This window comes from Eumetopias jubatus, unplaced genomic scaffold, assembly GCF_037043125.1.
Source record: "Eumetopias jubatus isolate StellerSeaLion01/CBP00866 unplaced genomic scaffold, mEumJub1_p1.0 scaffold_2, whole genome shotgun sequence".
Lineage (NCBI taxonomy): Eukaryota > Metazoa > Chordata > Mammalia > Carnivora > Otariidae > Eumetopias > Eumetopias jubatus.
In genome coordinates this window covers 74,298,970-74,313,378 of record NW_028274808.1, presented here as the reverse complement: position 1 = coordinate 74,313,378, position 14,409 = coordinate 74,298,970, and the positions used below count along the sequence as shown (strand labels likewise).

The 14,409-nt window shown below is 45.8% G+C and overlaps 1 protein-coding gene across 4 annotated transcripts in view; it reads left to right on the top strand.

Moving 5' to 3' along the window:
• Positions 1 to 14,409, top strand: part of TRIM2 (tripartite motif containing 2) — a 49,667-nt gene that overhangs the window by 12,485 nt on the left and 22,773 nt on the right. For 2 of the 4 annotated variants that reach the window (XM_028104381.2, XM_028104382.2), the window contains exons 3-5: positions 5,591 to 5,742; positions 6,921 to 7,101; positions 8,174 to 8,897. In XM_028104381.2, coding sequence (XP_027960182.1) covers positions 5,591 to 5,742; positions 6,921 to 7,101; positions 8,174 to 8,897 — 1,057 coding nt within the window. The remainder of the gene's footprint in view (positions 1 to 5,590; positions 5,743 to 6,920; positions 7,102 to 8,173; positions 8,898 to 14,409) is intronic. The other 2 variants (XM_088019745.1, XM_088019746.1) reach the window with 2 other exon arrangements.

Genomic DNA, 14,409 nt, shown 5'->3' with positions numbered 1-14,409 from the left:
TGTTAGTTGTAGGATCTTGTAGAAACCTCTTATCAAGTTGAGGAAGTATTCTTCTATTTCTAGTTTGATAAATGTTTTTATCATGAGATAGTATTGGGTATTGCCAAATGTTTTTTCTGCATCAATTGAGATGACCATGTGGGATCCCACACACACGCTTTATTCTATTAGTGTGATTTATTACATATACTGATTTTTTTTCTAGGCGGAGGAATGATTTATTCTCCTCTTTCAAGTGAGCAGCCTCAGAAAGTCCAATAGTACTTTCCATTTTTATCCCTCACCAGATGTTACCTTCCCATTCTTCCAGCAACCCTGCCAGATAAAGTTTACCTTCATTGGGAAAATCCATCATAGCTGCAGAGGTGGGGGAGGGGGTATGGTGGGGGCTAAGGGGTGGGAATGGGTGTTGCCCTTGCCCCTCACTGACCTTCCCCAGTCCTGTTCTTCCTTCAAAATGTCCATATTTGTTTCCTCCCTTTTCCCCTTCAGAACTTTCGTTATTGTTAGAAATTCGATCTCTCTGATGAGGGAATCATTGTGCCACAATAAATGCTGCTTTCCTTCTGTCCCATTCATTCAGAGACCTAAGTTGAGGCTCTGGCTTTGACACTAGGACGTTGTGTGAGCTGGGGATGCTGCTGCTGACTTCTCTGGGCCTCTTTTTCTCAACCTTCAAGTGAGATGTGACAGCAGGTGTAAGTCTCTATTTCTAGTTGAAGTTCCACTTGGAGTCTTTGAGGGCAGGAACACTTAAACCACTCCTGGGAAGCCTTGTAAAGCAACCCATCTTATCCAGGACGTGCATTAGAATCATTCATGAAGGGACACCTGGGTGGCTCAGTCATTAAGCATCTGCCTTCGGCTCAGGTCATGATCCCAGGGTCCGGGGATAGAGCCCCGCATCGGGTTCCCTGCTCAGCAGGAAGCCTGCTTCTCCCACTCTCTCTCTCCGCCTCTCCGTCCTGCTTGTGCTCTCTCTCGACAAATAAATAAAATCTGCTCACCACACCTTGCACAGGGTTCTTTGGCTCAAAGAAATACTCCTTTAATGAGAGGTCTGGTGAGAGTCCATGGTCACCCCGTCTCCTCTTTCCCTCTTTCCGTCTCTCTTTGCTGATCCTCCTCATCTACTCTCTCCTTCGGCACCAGCCCTTGTTCAAGAATTTCCTTCTGTTCTAGCTCAGCAGGCGTGCCCCCGTAGCTCTCGGGTTAGGCAGCCCCTCACGGAAGATTCCACCACAGACGCGAGCACCGCCTGGGAGGGGTCCCCACGTCGGCTGCGGGAATTGGAATTCAAGCCCTGGACCGGTTTGTAGGAGGCGGACTTCCGCCGTCAGGCCTCTAGGTGGCACGATTCTTCTCAAGGAGCTGCAATGAACCCTGGCTGGGTGTGGGCTGCAGAGCAGGGGCTGAGGTCTGGGAAGGGCACAGGGCACAGACCAGACAGCCCACTTCCTTTCCTCCAGGTTGATCAAGTCCCCACACGAGCTGCCGGCAGAGAGCCTTGGGAACAGGAGGCCCCTGCTGCAGTTCAGCATCTGGGCAGAAAAGCCACGGTCCTAGGTCTGAGGTCTGCTTCCAGCTCTTGCTGCCTCGTGGGCTCCTTTGTCTGTTCCTCTGGGTCTTAGTGGCTCACCCCCTCACTTGTCTGCCTCAATCCCCAAACTTGTCATTTTGTATCTTCTTGCCAAGAGTCCTGGGTGAGCCAGTCCCAGTGTCTCTAAGCGAGGTCCTCAGCAAGGGCTGACCCTCGGACTCAGCTGCTGCATGAGGTCATTAGTGAGGAAAACTTGGAGAATTTCTTTTGCCTTTTTGAAGAGTTGGCTGGTATATTCTCAGACATGGAGGCCTAGAGGATGATGGAAGTTAAAAACAGCAGTTGACCTCTAGCCAGACTCCAGAACTGTGTGAGAAGGCATTTCTGTTGTTTAAGCCACCCAGTTTGTGGGACGTTGTTATGGCAGCCCAGTAGGGTCTCAGGTTTAACATCATTTCCAGGAGCAGATCTCCATCAGACACCCCTTCTGCTCAAACCTTCCTTCTGCTTAAAATTATAGCCCAGGCACCTAGCATGGAGACCACACACAGAAAGCTGGACGAAGACTCTCTGGAGCGAGGAGTGATGGACCCCTACAAAGGGCCACACCTGGCAATGTTTCAAGTTGTCTCCAGAAAATAATGCAAATTCTTTCCAAAGGCATGTACCTCCTTCAGAAACCTCAGAAGGTTCCCACTGGTAGCCTTCCAACAAATAGGAGTTTACAGTTGAAATACACATGACAAAACAAGGTTTTAAGACCAAGAGTCAGTAGCTACATATACTGATTTTTGTATGTGAACCACCTTTGCAGTCCTGGGATAAACTCCACTTGTCCATACTGTATAATCCTTTTAATATGCAGCTTGATTCAGTTTACTAGTATTTTATTAAGGATTTTTGCCTCTATATTCATAAGGGATATGAACTTTTCTTTTCTTGTGATGGCTTTGGCTTTGGTGTTAGGGGTTGTGGCCTAATAGAATAAGTTAGGATATGTTTCCTCATCTTCTATTTTTTGAAGAGTTTGGAAGGATTGGTGTTAATTCTTCTTTAAATGTTTGGTGGAGGGGCGCCTGGGTGGCTCAGTCGTTAAGCGTCTGCCTTCGGCTCAGGTCATGATCCCAGGGTCCTGGGATCAAGCCCCGCATGGGACTCCCATGCTCCGCGGGAAGCCTGCTTCTCCCTCTCCCACTCCCCCTGCTTGTGTTCCCTCTCTCGCTGTGTCTCTCTCTGTCAAATACATAAATAAAATCTTAAAAAAAAAATAAATGTTTGGTAGAATTCATCAGTGAAGCCATCTGGTCCTGAACTTTTCTCTGTTGGAAGTTTTTTGAATACTGTCTATTCAGATTTTCTATTTCTTCTTTGGGCCAGTTTTGGTAGTTTGTGTGTTTCTAAGAATTTGTCCATTTTATCTGTGTTATTCAGTTCATTGACATACAACTGTCCCTAGTGTCCTATTTGTCAATGTTGTTGATCTTTACAAAGAACCAACTTTTGGTTTCATTGATTCTCTCTACTGCGTTTCTATTTTCTATTTTATTTATCTCCACTTTCATCTCTATTATTTTCTTTTTTCTTCTTGCTTTGGTTTTAATTTGTTCTTCTTTTTCTAGTTCTTTAAGGTTGAAACTTAGACTACTGATTTGAGATCTTTCTTCTTTTTAAAGTAGGCATTTACAGCTAAAATTCTGCTCTGACTGCTGTCTCTGATAAGTTTTGGTTTATTGGGTTTTCATTTTTACTTATCTTAAAGTATATTCTAATTTCCCTTGTGATTTCTTCTTTTACTCATTGTTCAAGAGTAGGTTATTTAATTTTCCAGATTTCCTTCTGTTACATATTTCTAATTTAATTCCCTTGTGGCCAGAGAAGATACTTGTATGACTTTGATCTTAAATTTATCAAGACTTTTGTGACCCAATATATGGTCTATTCTGGAGAACTTTCCAAGTGTACTTGACAAAAATATGTATTCTGTTATTGAATAGAGTGTTCTATATATGTCTGTTAGGCCTAGTTGGTTTATAGTGTTCAAATTCTGTATTTCTTTATTGATCTTCCATCTAAGTGTTCTATCATTAATGAAAGTGTGGTATTGAAGTCTCCAGCTATTGTTGAATGTTCATTTCTCCCTTCAATTCTGTCAGTTTTTGCTTCATATATTTTGGGGCTCTGTTGTTGGGTACATATTTGCTTGTAATTGTTATATCTTCTTGATGAATTTATCATCAACTCACTATATAATGTCCTTCTTTATCTGTTGTAACAGCTTTTGTCTTAAAGTCTATTTTGTCTGATACTAGAATAGCCACTCCAGTTCTTTCTCTTTCTGTTTTTTTTCTTTTTTTAGGGGGGGGCAGGGAGGGGCAGAAGGAGAGGGAGAGAGAGAGAATCCTAACCCGGCTCCACACCTAGCTCAGAACCCACTGACCTGGGACTCCATCTCACAACCCTGAGATCATGACCTGAGCTGAGATCAGGAGTCCGACGCTTAACCGACTGAGCCACCCAGGCGCCCCATTCCCGTTTTCCTTTGATTACTATTTGCATGGAATATCTTTTTTCACCCTTTTAATTTCAATCTATTTGTGTCTTTGACTCTAAAATGAGACTCTTATAGACAGCATACAGTTCATTCAAAGAGCAGTTTTTGAATACTTATTTTGTGCAAGCAATTACCTAGGCTCTGGGTAAGAGAGTTCCTGTCTCAGGAACTTAAAATCTTATAAATATTTCATAAAATGGGGTATAAATAAAAGTGCTTTGGTGGGAGCCTTCACTTTGTGAAAATCCACCAATCTTTAGTAAGACTTATGCCTTTTTCTGTATGTGTGTTATACTTCAAGACAAAGTTCCCTCCAGGAAGTACTTTGGGAATTCAAAATTGGAAGAAGTTATTTTCAGCTGAGAGAATAGGGGAATGCCTTCCCTGGGAAACTGACTTTCAGCCTTTATGTTATATTGCTACTGAGAGTTCATCATAATCAGGATAAGGTGGCTTTATTTTCATGTAAGCAGATGATATCATCATCTTCATCATCATCATCATCATCATCATTGCTGCTGCTTCATCATGCCAGTACCAAGCATCATCTGTTTCTTTGTGCATATTAACCTACTGAATTCTCAAAGCAGCCCTATGAAGTAGGTTACTCTTATCGTCTTTATTTGACAGAGGAAAACTTGAGACACAGTGAGGTTACCTAAGTGGTAGAGCCAGAATACAAATTGCTCAGTACTGCTTATCTCTTATAGAAAGAGTATGAGTTCTCAAAGTGTGGTCCAGGAACCCTCATGGGTCCCAAGACCCTTTGTGGGGAGGGCAGTCCATAGATCAAAACTATATTTATAATAATACTAAGACATTAAATGCCTTTTTTCACTCTCATTCTCTCAAGAGTATACAGTGCAATTTTCCAGAGACAATATGATCTGTGCTATCACAACAGATTGAACGCAGAAGCAGATATGAGAATCCAGCTGCCTTCTATTAAGCCAGACCCTGAAGAAAATTTTAGAAATGGAAAACAATGTCATTCTTCTCACAGCATTTTTTTGTTTTGCAAAATAGTTATCTTTCATGAATTGTATTATTCATGTTAACATTTAATGGGCTTATTCTTGCTTTTAATAAATTAATAAATATTTAAAATTTTTGTTTCAATTTTTCATATAAGTATCTATAGATACAATTCACATACATAAAAGCACTTTGGAGTCCTCAGGAATTTATAAAGGGTGGAAAAGTGTCCTAAGACCAAACAGTTTGAGCACCACAGCTCCACACTCTTCTGCTCTAGGGCAGTAGCCCCAGAAAAGCTGGTTTTGTGACGACAGCAGCAGCTTTGGAGTCTGACCCACCTCTGTTTGAGACCTGGCACAGAACAGTTTATCCCTTCCTGTTCTTCTGTGACACTGGACATACTGCCTACATCCTGGGAAAGCCATGAGAATTCCATGAGAGAATGCCTATTAAAGACCTAGCGCATAGTAAGCACTCGATTAGTGGCATTGAACCTGGCATTGTTTTTGTGTTACCCGCAGGTGATGGACTTTTACTGCCAGTCTTGCGAGACCGCCATGTGTCGGGAGTGCACTGAGGGGGAGCATGCGGAACACCCCACAGTCCCCCTCAAGGATGTGGTGGAGCAACACAAGGCCTCGCTCCAAGTCCAGCTGGATGCCGTCAACAAAAGGTGCACACACCTCCCCCAGACTCCCGACTGGCTGTGTGTGAGGCTTGGCCTCCGGATCTCTTGCCTCAGTGGGATAATAGGTTCACACTACCTAAATAAATTCTCCTTTGATGGTGTGTCTGTAGTCATAAACTAGTGAGTGATAAGGGTCATCCCTTGCCCCTTGGTAAAATTCCAACCCCCTTATGTTATGAGTGGTGGCATTTTTGTTTTAGGACCTTTGAATGATTAAATGAATAAAATACATTCAAGGAAAATGCTCTCGGGAGATCTCTGAGATTCGTGCCTGAAACCAGGCTCTCTGAGGAGCTATTCTTAGCTGCTCTTCTTGACATATACAGGACCATTGTGTTCACTGTCACTGGCTCATCTTTGTTTGAGCCCAGCAAAATGGTGCCGATCAGTGATTGCTCAATTTTCCTTATGTCTCCCTGTTTCCAGCCTTTCTCTTTGGCATAGAAATGAGGGGATAGAGTAGCTGCGTGATACATGAGAAAGATCAAAGAGAGGAAATAAACAACCAGCAGAAAATAAATCGTCACCAATAGTTGTAGTGAGAAAAGTGTGGTTATTCTCTAATAATTAAAGGAACTTGGAAGCTTGCAAAACGTTCCCAGGAAACTCAGAGTCTGGATAAGTTTTTCATATGATTAGGTGAAAAGATACAGCTATTTATTTAGAACAATGGTTCTCAATTGTGGGCAATAATACCCCCGGGAGACATTTGGCATTGCCTGGAGAGTTTGGTGTCACGATTGTGTGTGGGGGGGCTGCTGTTGGCATCTGGCAGAAGACAGGATGCTGTTAAACATCCTACAACACACAGGACAGTCCCCTGCAACAAAGCAGCATGTGGCCTACAATATTATAGTGTCAAGTTCGAGAAGGCTTGCTTCAGAGTGAGGAGAAGCCATGGTGTTCAGAGAGCCTCAAGGCTTTGTACCATCAATTATTAAAATTAGATGATTGATTAGATGAAGTAGACGTGGACCCTCAAAATCTCTTCTCTCAAAGGCAGTAATTATGTCATGTCTTATTCATTCTGTTCTTCGGTTATTACTTTTTTGAAGATGATGAAAGGCAAAGAAAATGTTTTTTGACAAAACATAGTGTTTAGACAGATGTTTCACTATTTCTGGGTTGATGTTAAATAATGATCTTTAACGACTGTCCTCCAGGCTCCCAGAAATAGATTCTGCCCTTCAGTTCATCTCAGAAATCATTCATCAGTTAACCAACCAGAAGGCCAGCATTGTGGATGACATCCATTCTACCTTTGATGAGCTCCAGAAGACTCTAAATGTGCGCAAAAGCGTGCTGCTTATGGAACTGGAAGTCAACTATGGCCTCAAACATAAAGTAAGATTCTAGCCATTCTCATAAATACCCTGTAAGAGACATGGTATCCTGGGCACTTCACTGCACTAGCTTACTGTGTTCTAATACCACAAAGGGGACTCAGATGGGTCCTTAAGTGTCACTGTTGCGTAGTAAGCAGTTTTAACACTTTATTTTAGAGAGAGAGAGAGAGAGAACAAGCCGAACAGGGTGGGGAGGGGGAGAGGGAGAGAGAGAAGCAGGCCCTGTGTTGAGCAGGGACCCCAGTGCAGGACTCGATCCCAGGACCCCAGGATCATGACCTGAGCTGAAGGCCAACGCTTAACCGACTGAGCCACCCAGGCGCCCCAACAGTAATTTTCATTTAATGGCCCATCCAGCTGTTTTTTTTCCTTCCTCTTTTCAGCAAAGTTCTATAATTCTGTAACCATAAGGACCAATTAATAATTTGACATAAGACAAGATTGAATATAAAGTAATGTTTTCAGGATTTAGGGTTAAGCTGGATTATTTTCCTTCCTTAATTATAATGTCTAATAGTCTCTTAATTGCTCTCTCATCCACACCAACCTGTTAGTCAACTTCAAAGAGAACCCTGACTGCAGCCTTTAACATGTCCAATCACAAAACCAGGGATCAAAAGCTTCTGCTATTTGGGTGTGGAGAGTTTTCATTTGTCTGGTTTCTGTTCCTTTAGTTGGCAACAGGGGAATTTGGGACGTTATGGAGAGATACTGAATAATGAGTGTTTCAGATGCCGGGCATAGCATTTTGTTTTCCAGGCTCTTGGTGGTGACGTTTCTGCTCGCCCCATCAAAAACACCTGACCCAAGAAAAATGCGTGTGGGACAGTGTGGGAGAGGCGGAAGGGAAAGAGGAGGTACCGGGAGTGCAATTCAGAAGCATGCCTTAGAAGCGGGTTCGCTGGGCCGAATTAAATACCACCTGCTGAGAGCCAACAGTGTGGGCAGGTGCAGGACCCCGTTGTGGCTCGCGGAGGGCAGTGCCCCCGCGCGCCGGTGCGCAACGTCCAATGGGCTGGGCTCGTGCGCCGCAGCAAGTGCTCACCCGACCTCCCCCCCGCCCCGCGCAGGTCCTTCAGTCGCAGCTGGATACTCTGCTCGAGGGGCAGGAGAGTATTAAGAGCTGCAGCAACTTCACGGCGCAGGCCCTCAACCATGGCACGGAGACGGAGGTGCTGCTGGTGAAGAAGCAGATGAGCGAGAAGCTGAACGAACTGGCCGACCAGGATTTCCCGCTGCACCCGCGTGAAAACGATCAGCTGGATTTTATCGTGGAGACCGAAGGGCTCAAGAAGTCCATCCACAACCTCGGGACGATTTTAACCACCAACGCCGTCGCCTCCGAGACGGTGGCCACTGGCGAGGGGCTGCGGCAGACCATCATCGGGCAGCCCATGTCCGTTACCATAACGACCAAGGACAAAGACGGCGAGCTGTGCAAGACGGGCAACGCCTACATCACCGCCGAGCTGAGCACGCCCGACGGCAGCGTGGCGGATGGAGAAATCCTCGACAACAAAAACGGCACCTATGAGTTTTTGTACACTGTCCAGAAGGAAGGGGACTTTACCCTCTCTCTGCGACTCTATGACCAGCACATCCGAGGCAGCCCGTTCAAGCTGAAAGTGATCCGGTCGGCCGACGTGTCTCCCACCACCGAGGGCGTGAAGAGGCGCGTGAAATCCCCTGGAAGCGGCCATGTAAAGCAGAAAGCGGTGAAGAGACCCGCCAGCATGTACAGCACTGGGAAACGAAAAGAGAATCCCATCGAAGACGATTTGATCTTTCGAGTGGGTAAGGAGAAAGCGCCGCCGCGCGGGATTGTCTGAGCGTTGCTTTGGTTAAGGGGCAACGGGGAAAGGGTTGTTGCAAATGGGAACCGCGCGGGTCGGGACTTGTACCCTGAAGGTGCTGGGAGACACTGGTGTGTTTTATTAGGTAAGTTTATGCAGTCTCTTCCGGAGATTTTAGGATTTATTTCCCCCTTTTCCGCCCGCCTTCTCCCTCCCTCCTCATCCTTCTTCCTCTTCCTCCCGCTTCCACTCCCTCCCTTCCCCTTCTCGCGTTAGCCTTTCTCCCTCTGTCCTCCTCCTTCCCCCCAAGTCCTCCCCACCCGTGCCCCCTTCCCCTCCCCAGTTCTCCAATTTACCCCTCTCTGCCCTCCTCTCCTTCGCCCCAGCCCTCCCCCCTCCTTCCCTCCCCCTTCTCCTCCTGCTCTGCCCTCTCCTCCTCTCCCCCCTCCTCCTTTGTAACGCAAGTGCTGCATATTCACTATAGAAAATTAGAAACCGAAAATAAGCAAAAAGAGACATAGAAAAAAATCACAGCACTCACAATCCGGAAATTTTAAGGACATGTCGGCCATCTCACCGCCCCCCACCGCCCCACCTCCCGCCATGGGAATGTCTTTAAGAGTAACTCAAGGCAAAGCGATCGTTGTATCAGATCACTCCATTGTTTCTCTGAAATCTGTCAGCTCCAGCTGCACTGTGGGTTGAGGGGCTGATGCCTCCCTGTCATTGCTTCTGCACGGCGAGGGCTGGAGCTGGGGGACACCGAGCAGTGCAAGTCGTGGTCACTTCCAGGTGTGTGTAGCTGGAGAGCAGCCCCAAAGAGGGGAGGGTGGGTGGAAATCCGGAGAATGGAATGGGGTTGGGGTGGAAACAAGACGCGGAGCCAAACAGATTGGAGAATGCAAGTCTCAAATTCCCTTGTCTGCTTTATTACCTCTGATTCTTTTTTCTGATTTTTTAAACTGTTTATTCTCTCAGTAGAAAGCAAACTAAATGTAAATATCAAAGGACTTTGTCATTCTTAAGAAAAAAGCCTGCATTTTAGTTAATGTTTCCAAAAGTAGCTTTAGCCTGCTTATCTTTCTGCCTCTTCTTAAGTCCTGTGTTGCAGCATCTCTGAAAGGGCACTGCACGGAGTCTGGAGTTCAAATAGATTGGGGAGACTTTAGCCTCAGTGAAGGAAACGGACTTTTTTTTTTAAGATTTTTTATTTATTTATCTGACAAAGAGAGACACAGCGAGAGAGGGAACACAAGCAGGGGGAGGGGGAGAGGGAGAAGCAGGCTTCCCGCTGAGCAGGGAGCCCCATGCGGGGCTCGATCCCAGGACCCTGGGATCATGACCTGAGCTGAAGGCAGACGCTTAACGGCTGAGCCACTCAGGGGCCCGACTTTTTTTTTTTTTTTTTTTTTTTTAATCCCAGAACCTTTAGAATCTGCCAGTGTGCACTGTAAGTCTCCAAGGCAGGAGAGGGATAACAGGCAGCACTTCCACAAAGCCTTCCTGAGCCGAGAACTTTTTCCATGGCACATCTTGGGAGAGTAAGGCTCCTTGGAACCTTCTTGGGCAGCAGCTGCACTGTTAATACTTCAGGCTGCATCTTGTAAAGGCCACGATAGGATATGTAACTTGTCCGTTCACAGCCCGGAGGCCCTCCTGCATTCACTGGCCAAATGTGCCGCGTTTGTGCAGAAGCTGTAGATGTGCCTGCCAAAGCAGAATGGAGGAGCTGGGCGGGGGCAGGAGTGGGAGCCTCCCAGGTCTGCCGCTCCGGTTCTGCCACTTAACTTGAACTTCAGGCAGGTCTCTTAGCTTTTCTGAGCTCCAGTTTCCATGCCTATAAAATGAGAATACAAAAATATCTGCCTCTCAGAGCTGTCGTGAGTCTCAAGCTTAATGGCTGGTGTGTTGGAGGAGCTAAATGAAGAACTATTGGTTTTGCACATGCAATGAGGGTCCTTAGATTTTCCCTACTACCGTTTCTTCTAAAATTTTTTTACCTTCCTGCTCCCCACTGATCTCCTCCTGCATAGAGAACAAGCTCAGTGGGTCTCCTGCTCAACCCTTTCCCTCCGCCTGCTCCCCCACCTCCTGCCCCAGCCAAGTAATCCCAGTCTACTTCCAGGCAGTGTGCCAAGTGGAGAAAGGCAAAGATCTGGGTCTGAATTCTGATTCTCCTTAACAGCTGGGCAACTAGCTTACCTTTTCTGAACCCAGTGCTCAATTACTGGTAGCTGTTATTTTCCTATTGTTATTGATTTTAATCTCCACCATCACCACCTGTGATTCTCACCTGACATATCTCTTAGGGTGTTTTCTGCCCCCAGTAGTGATTTTGAATCCCCAGCTCCCACCAGAGAAGGGGGTGTACTCTTCTTCCCTCCTACCCTTTGAGAATTCACTGGTGATTTGCTGGCACTGGTGGAAAGGTGTTTACATGTTTAAACATCTATAAAGAGCTTAGAAGAGTGCCTGGCATATGACACTGTGTCTGAGTTTATTCATGAAGTAAAGATGCTGTCTTAATCTGCTAGGGCTGCCGTAACAAAATACCATAGACTGGGTGGCTTAAACAAAGGACATTTATTTTCTCACAATTCTGGAGGCTGAAAAGTCCAAGATCAAGGTGGTGCTAGATTTGGTTTCCTATGAGGCCTCTCTCCTGGTCTTCTAGATGGTGGTCTTCTTGCTGCTTTGTCCTTATATGGTTGTCCCTCTGTGCATACATAACCCCTGGTGTTTTTTTCTCTTCTTGTAAGAAGAGATTAGGGCCTCACCCTAATGGCCTTATTTTAACTTAATCACTTCTTTTAAGACCTTCTCTCCAAATGCAGTTAGGTACATTCTGAGGTGCTGGAGGTTGGGACTTCAACATATGAATTTTGGGGGTTCAGTCCATAACAGATGCTAAGCACCTCAGATACGTAGGGCCAGAAAGGAAGGCAGGTCGTTCAGCCCTATTTCTCTTTAACTTTATGTTTTAACCCAGAGCTAGCCAAAAGACACCACTCGCTATGCAATAATTTGGCTCAGAAAGCATTTCTAGAGCACCTAGTACCTGCAAGGCACTGGGCCAGGTGATGGGAATGTAGAGATGAAAGAAATGAGATATCCTCCCTCAAGGAGGTTACAGTTTGGGTGACAGATGGATAACCGCCTGACTTTAATGGGGTGACTAAATGGGGTGTCTGTCCATCAGATGCGCAGGTGCTGAAAGAATTCACCTGAGGCAGAACCAAGGAAATCAAAGTTTATTGAATACACCACGAGGGAGTGGTGGGCGGGACAGCGGAGGAGAGACTGAGGCAGTGGGTGAGGGGGTTGTTTTTAAAGAGGAAATCTGAGGAGGTATAGGGATGTAGGAACTCTTCCCATTTAGGCAACGGTGCCGAGTTGGAAGTCGCCCATTGGTTAGTTAGGGCCTATGGCTATTTTGAGGTGGGGCGTCTGAGGGGGCCTGTCTGTAGTCAGCCAGGTGCTCACTGTGGCCCTTTCTGCCTTCTGTCACTCAAATCTGTTTGCCTCAAAGCGGCCTCTTCGTTTAATACCATGGGTTAGGGGATGGGAAGCTGTAGAAATGAGAAAGAATTTAAAGCAGGACATGAACAATGAGGAGGACTTCTCTGGGTTGACAGGTGCAAGCAGCATTCCAGGTCGAAGGACCGATGCAAGGCAGAAAGGCCAGGTAAAGAGGAGTGAACATGCGTGAGGTTTGCGAGCAACACGTCCTGTGAGAAGATGCAGGGAGCGAAGGTCAGAGGAATGGAAGGTGGGGAAGGCTCTGGCTGGAGGTGAGCCTGCACAAATCAGTGTCGGAGCCCACTGCTCCCCGAACGCCCTCTGGGCTTCCACACCAGGCACCTGATCTCTGGATTCCCCAGTTTTATCTTTCCCCCAAGTCCCACCTTCTCCTTTGGAGTCCACTGTGATTATTACTATTTATGCACGGGCCTTATTTCCCAATAAGATTACAAATGGCTTGAGGTCAAATTTGATGTCCTTAATCATTTATACTCCCCAACAGTACCCCAAAGAATACTTGGCATAAGTACTTTGTTCATTTGAGTAGGATCCAGTTGTGACCTACTGCATGAGTTAACTTCCCTCTCACCACTGTCAGGCCCCAGTGTTGAGGTCCAAGGACACACAGACCAGACAACAGGAACTAAGCTCAAGGCCAGGGAGTCACATGTATTCCTGTGCCTGGAACTATGCTAGGCAATGTCAGGCAAGCAGTGCTGGCCTTCTAAGAACTTGTCTTCTCAAGGTCTATACTGTAGGCTATAGCAGGTAGAGTTTATATTAATAATTAGAAGAGTTCAACTTTTATTTTACAGTTATAACTTTATTTTTTATTTTTTACTTTTTAAGATTTTATTCATTTATTTGTCAGAGAGAGCGCGCACAAGCAGAGGGAGTGGCGGGCAGACAGAGAAACAGACTCCCTGCTGAGCAAGGAGCGCAACGCAGGACTCCATCCCAGGGCCCCGGGATCATGACCTGAACTGAAGGCAGATGCTTAACCGACTGAGCCACCCAGGCATCCCTATACCTTTGTTTTAGAACTTTAAGTTTCTCTGTACAATTCGGCTTTTAGATGCATAATAATAGAACATGCACAGTTTGGGGCACTTGGGTGGCTCAGTCGGTTAAGCATACAGCCTATGACTCTTGACTTCGGCTAAGGTCAAGATCTCAGGGTCAAGGAATGGAGCCCTGCTTTGGGCTCCACACTCAGCTGGGAGTCTGCCTCTCTCCCTCTCCCTCTCCCTCTGCCCTTCCCTCCACTCATGCTCTCTCTTTTTCAAATAAATCTTTAAAAAATAAGATAAAATACGGCTTTAAAATGTTATTTAAAAAAGACATGCACAATTTGAGCAGTCCCTTTGTGCGTGTGTTGAAGCCTGCTGCATGTAATCCAAAATTCAATGAAATTCAGCTACACACCTGGCAGGGTAACCATGGTTCTGCTGTTCCCTCAACTGGTCTCATACATACTGAGCGTCTCAAGGCACCGAATTTGTGCTTAAAGATACGTAGTTTTCATAATACATGTATGAGGGTTCATTCAACAACCATAAATAACGTGTTGATTCTGTGTATTCATGAAAGTGAATCCTCACTTTCTGGGTGACATAAGGGATTTTCAGGGCTATATTTGACTCCCATTTTCACCTTCCTACCAATTATCCAGCCCCCAAGTTAGATGGAACTCTGCTGTTGAGCCCTTACTATGTGCCAGATACTTGGCTAGGTCATAGTATAAAGAAGGATGAGATTCTGACTCTGACTTAAAGGAGGTGACCATCCAAAGGAGACAGATGTGTACCAAATGTACCTTCAGTTTGAATCAAGACACAGAAGTTGGGGTGGCGGGGAGTCATGGAAGGTTCCCAGAGATAGCCTCTAAACCTAAGCTGGCTTTTTTTTTTTAAGATTTTATTTATTTATTTGAGAGAGAGAGAATGAGAGATAGAGAGCACGAGAGGGAAGCGGGTCAGAGGGAGAAGCAG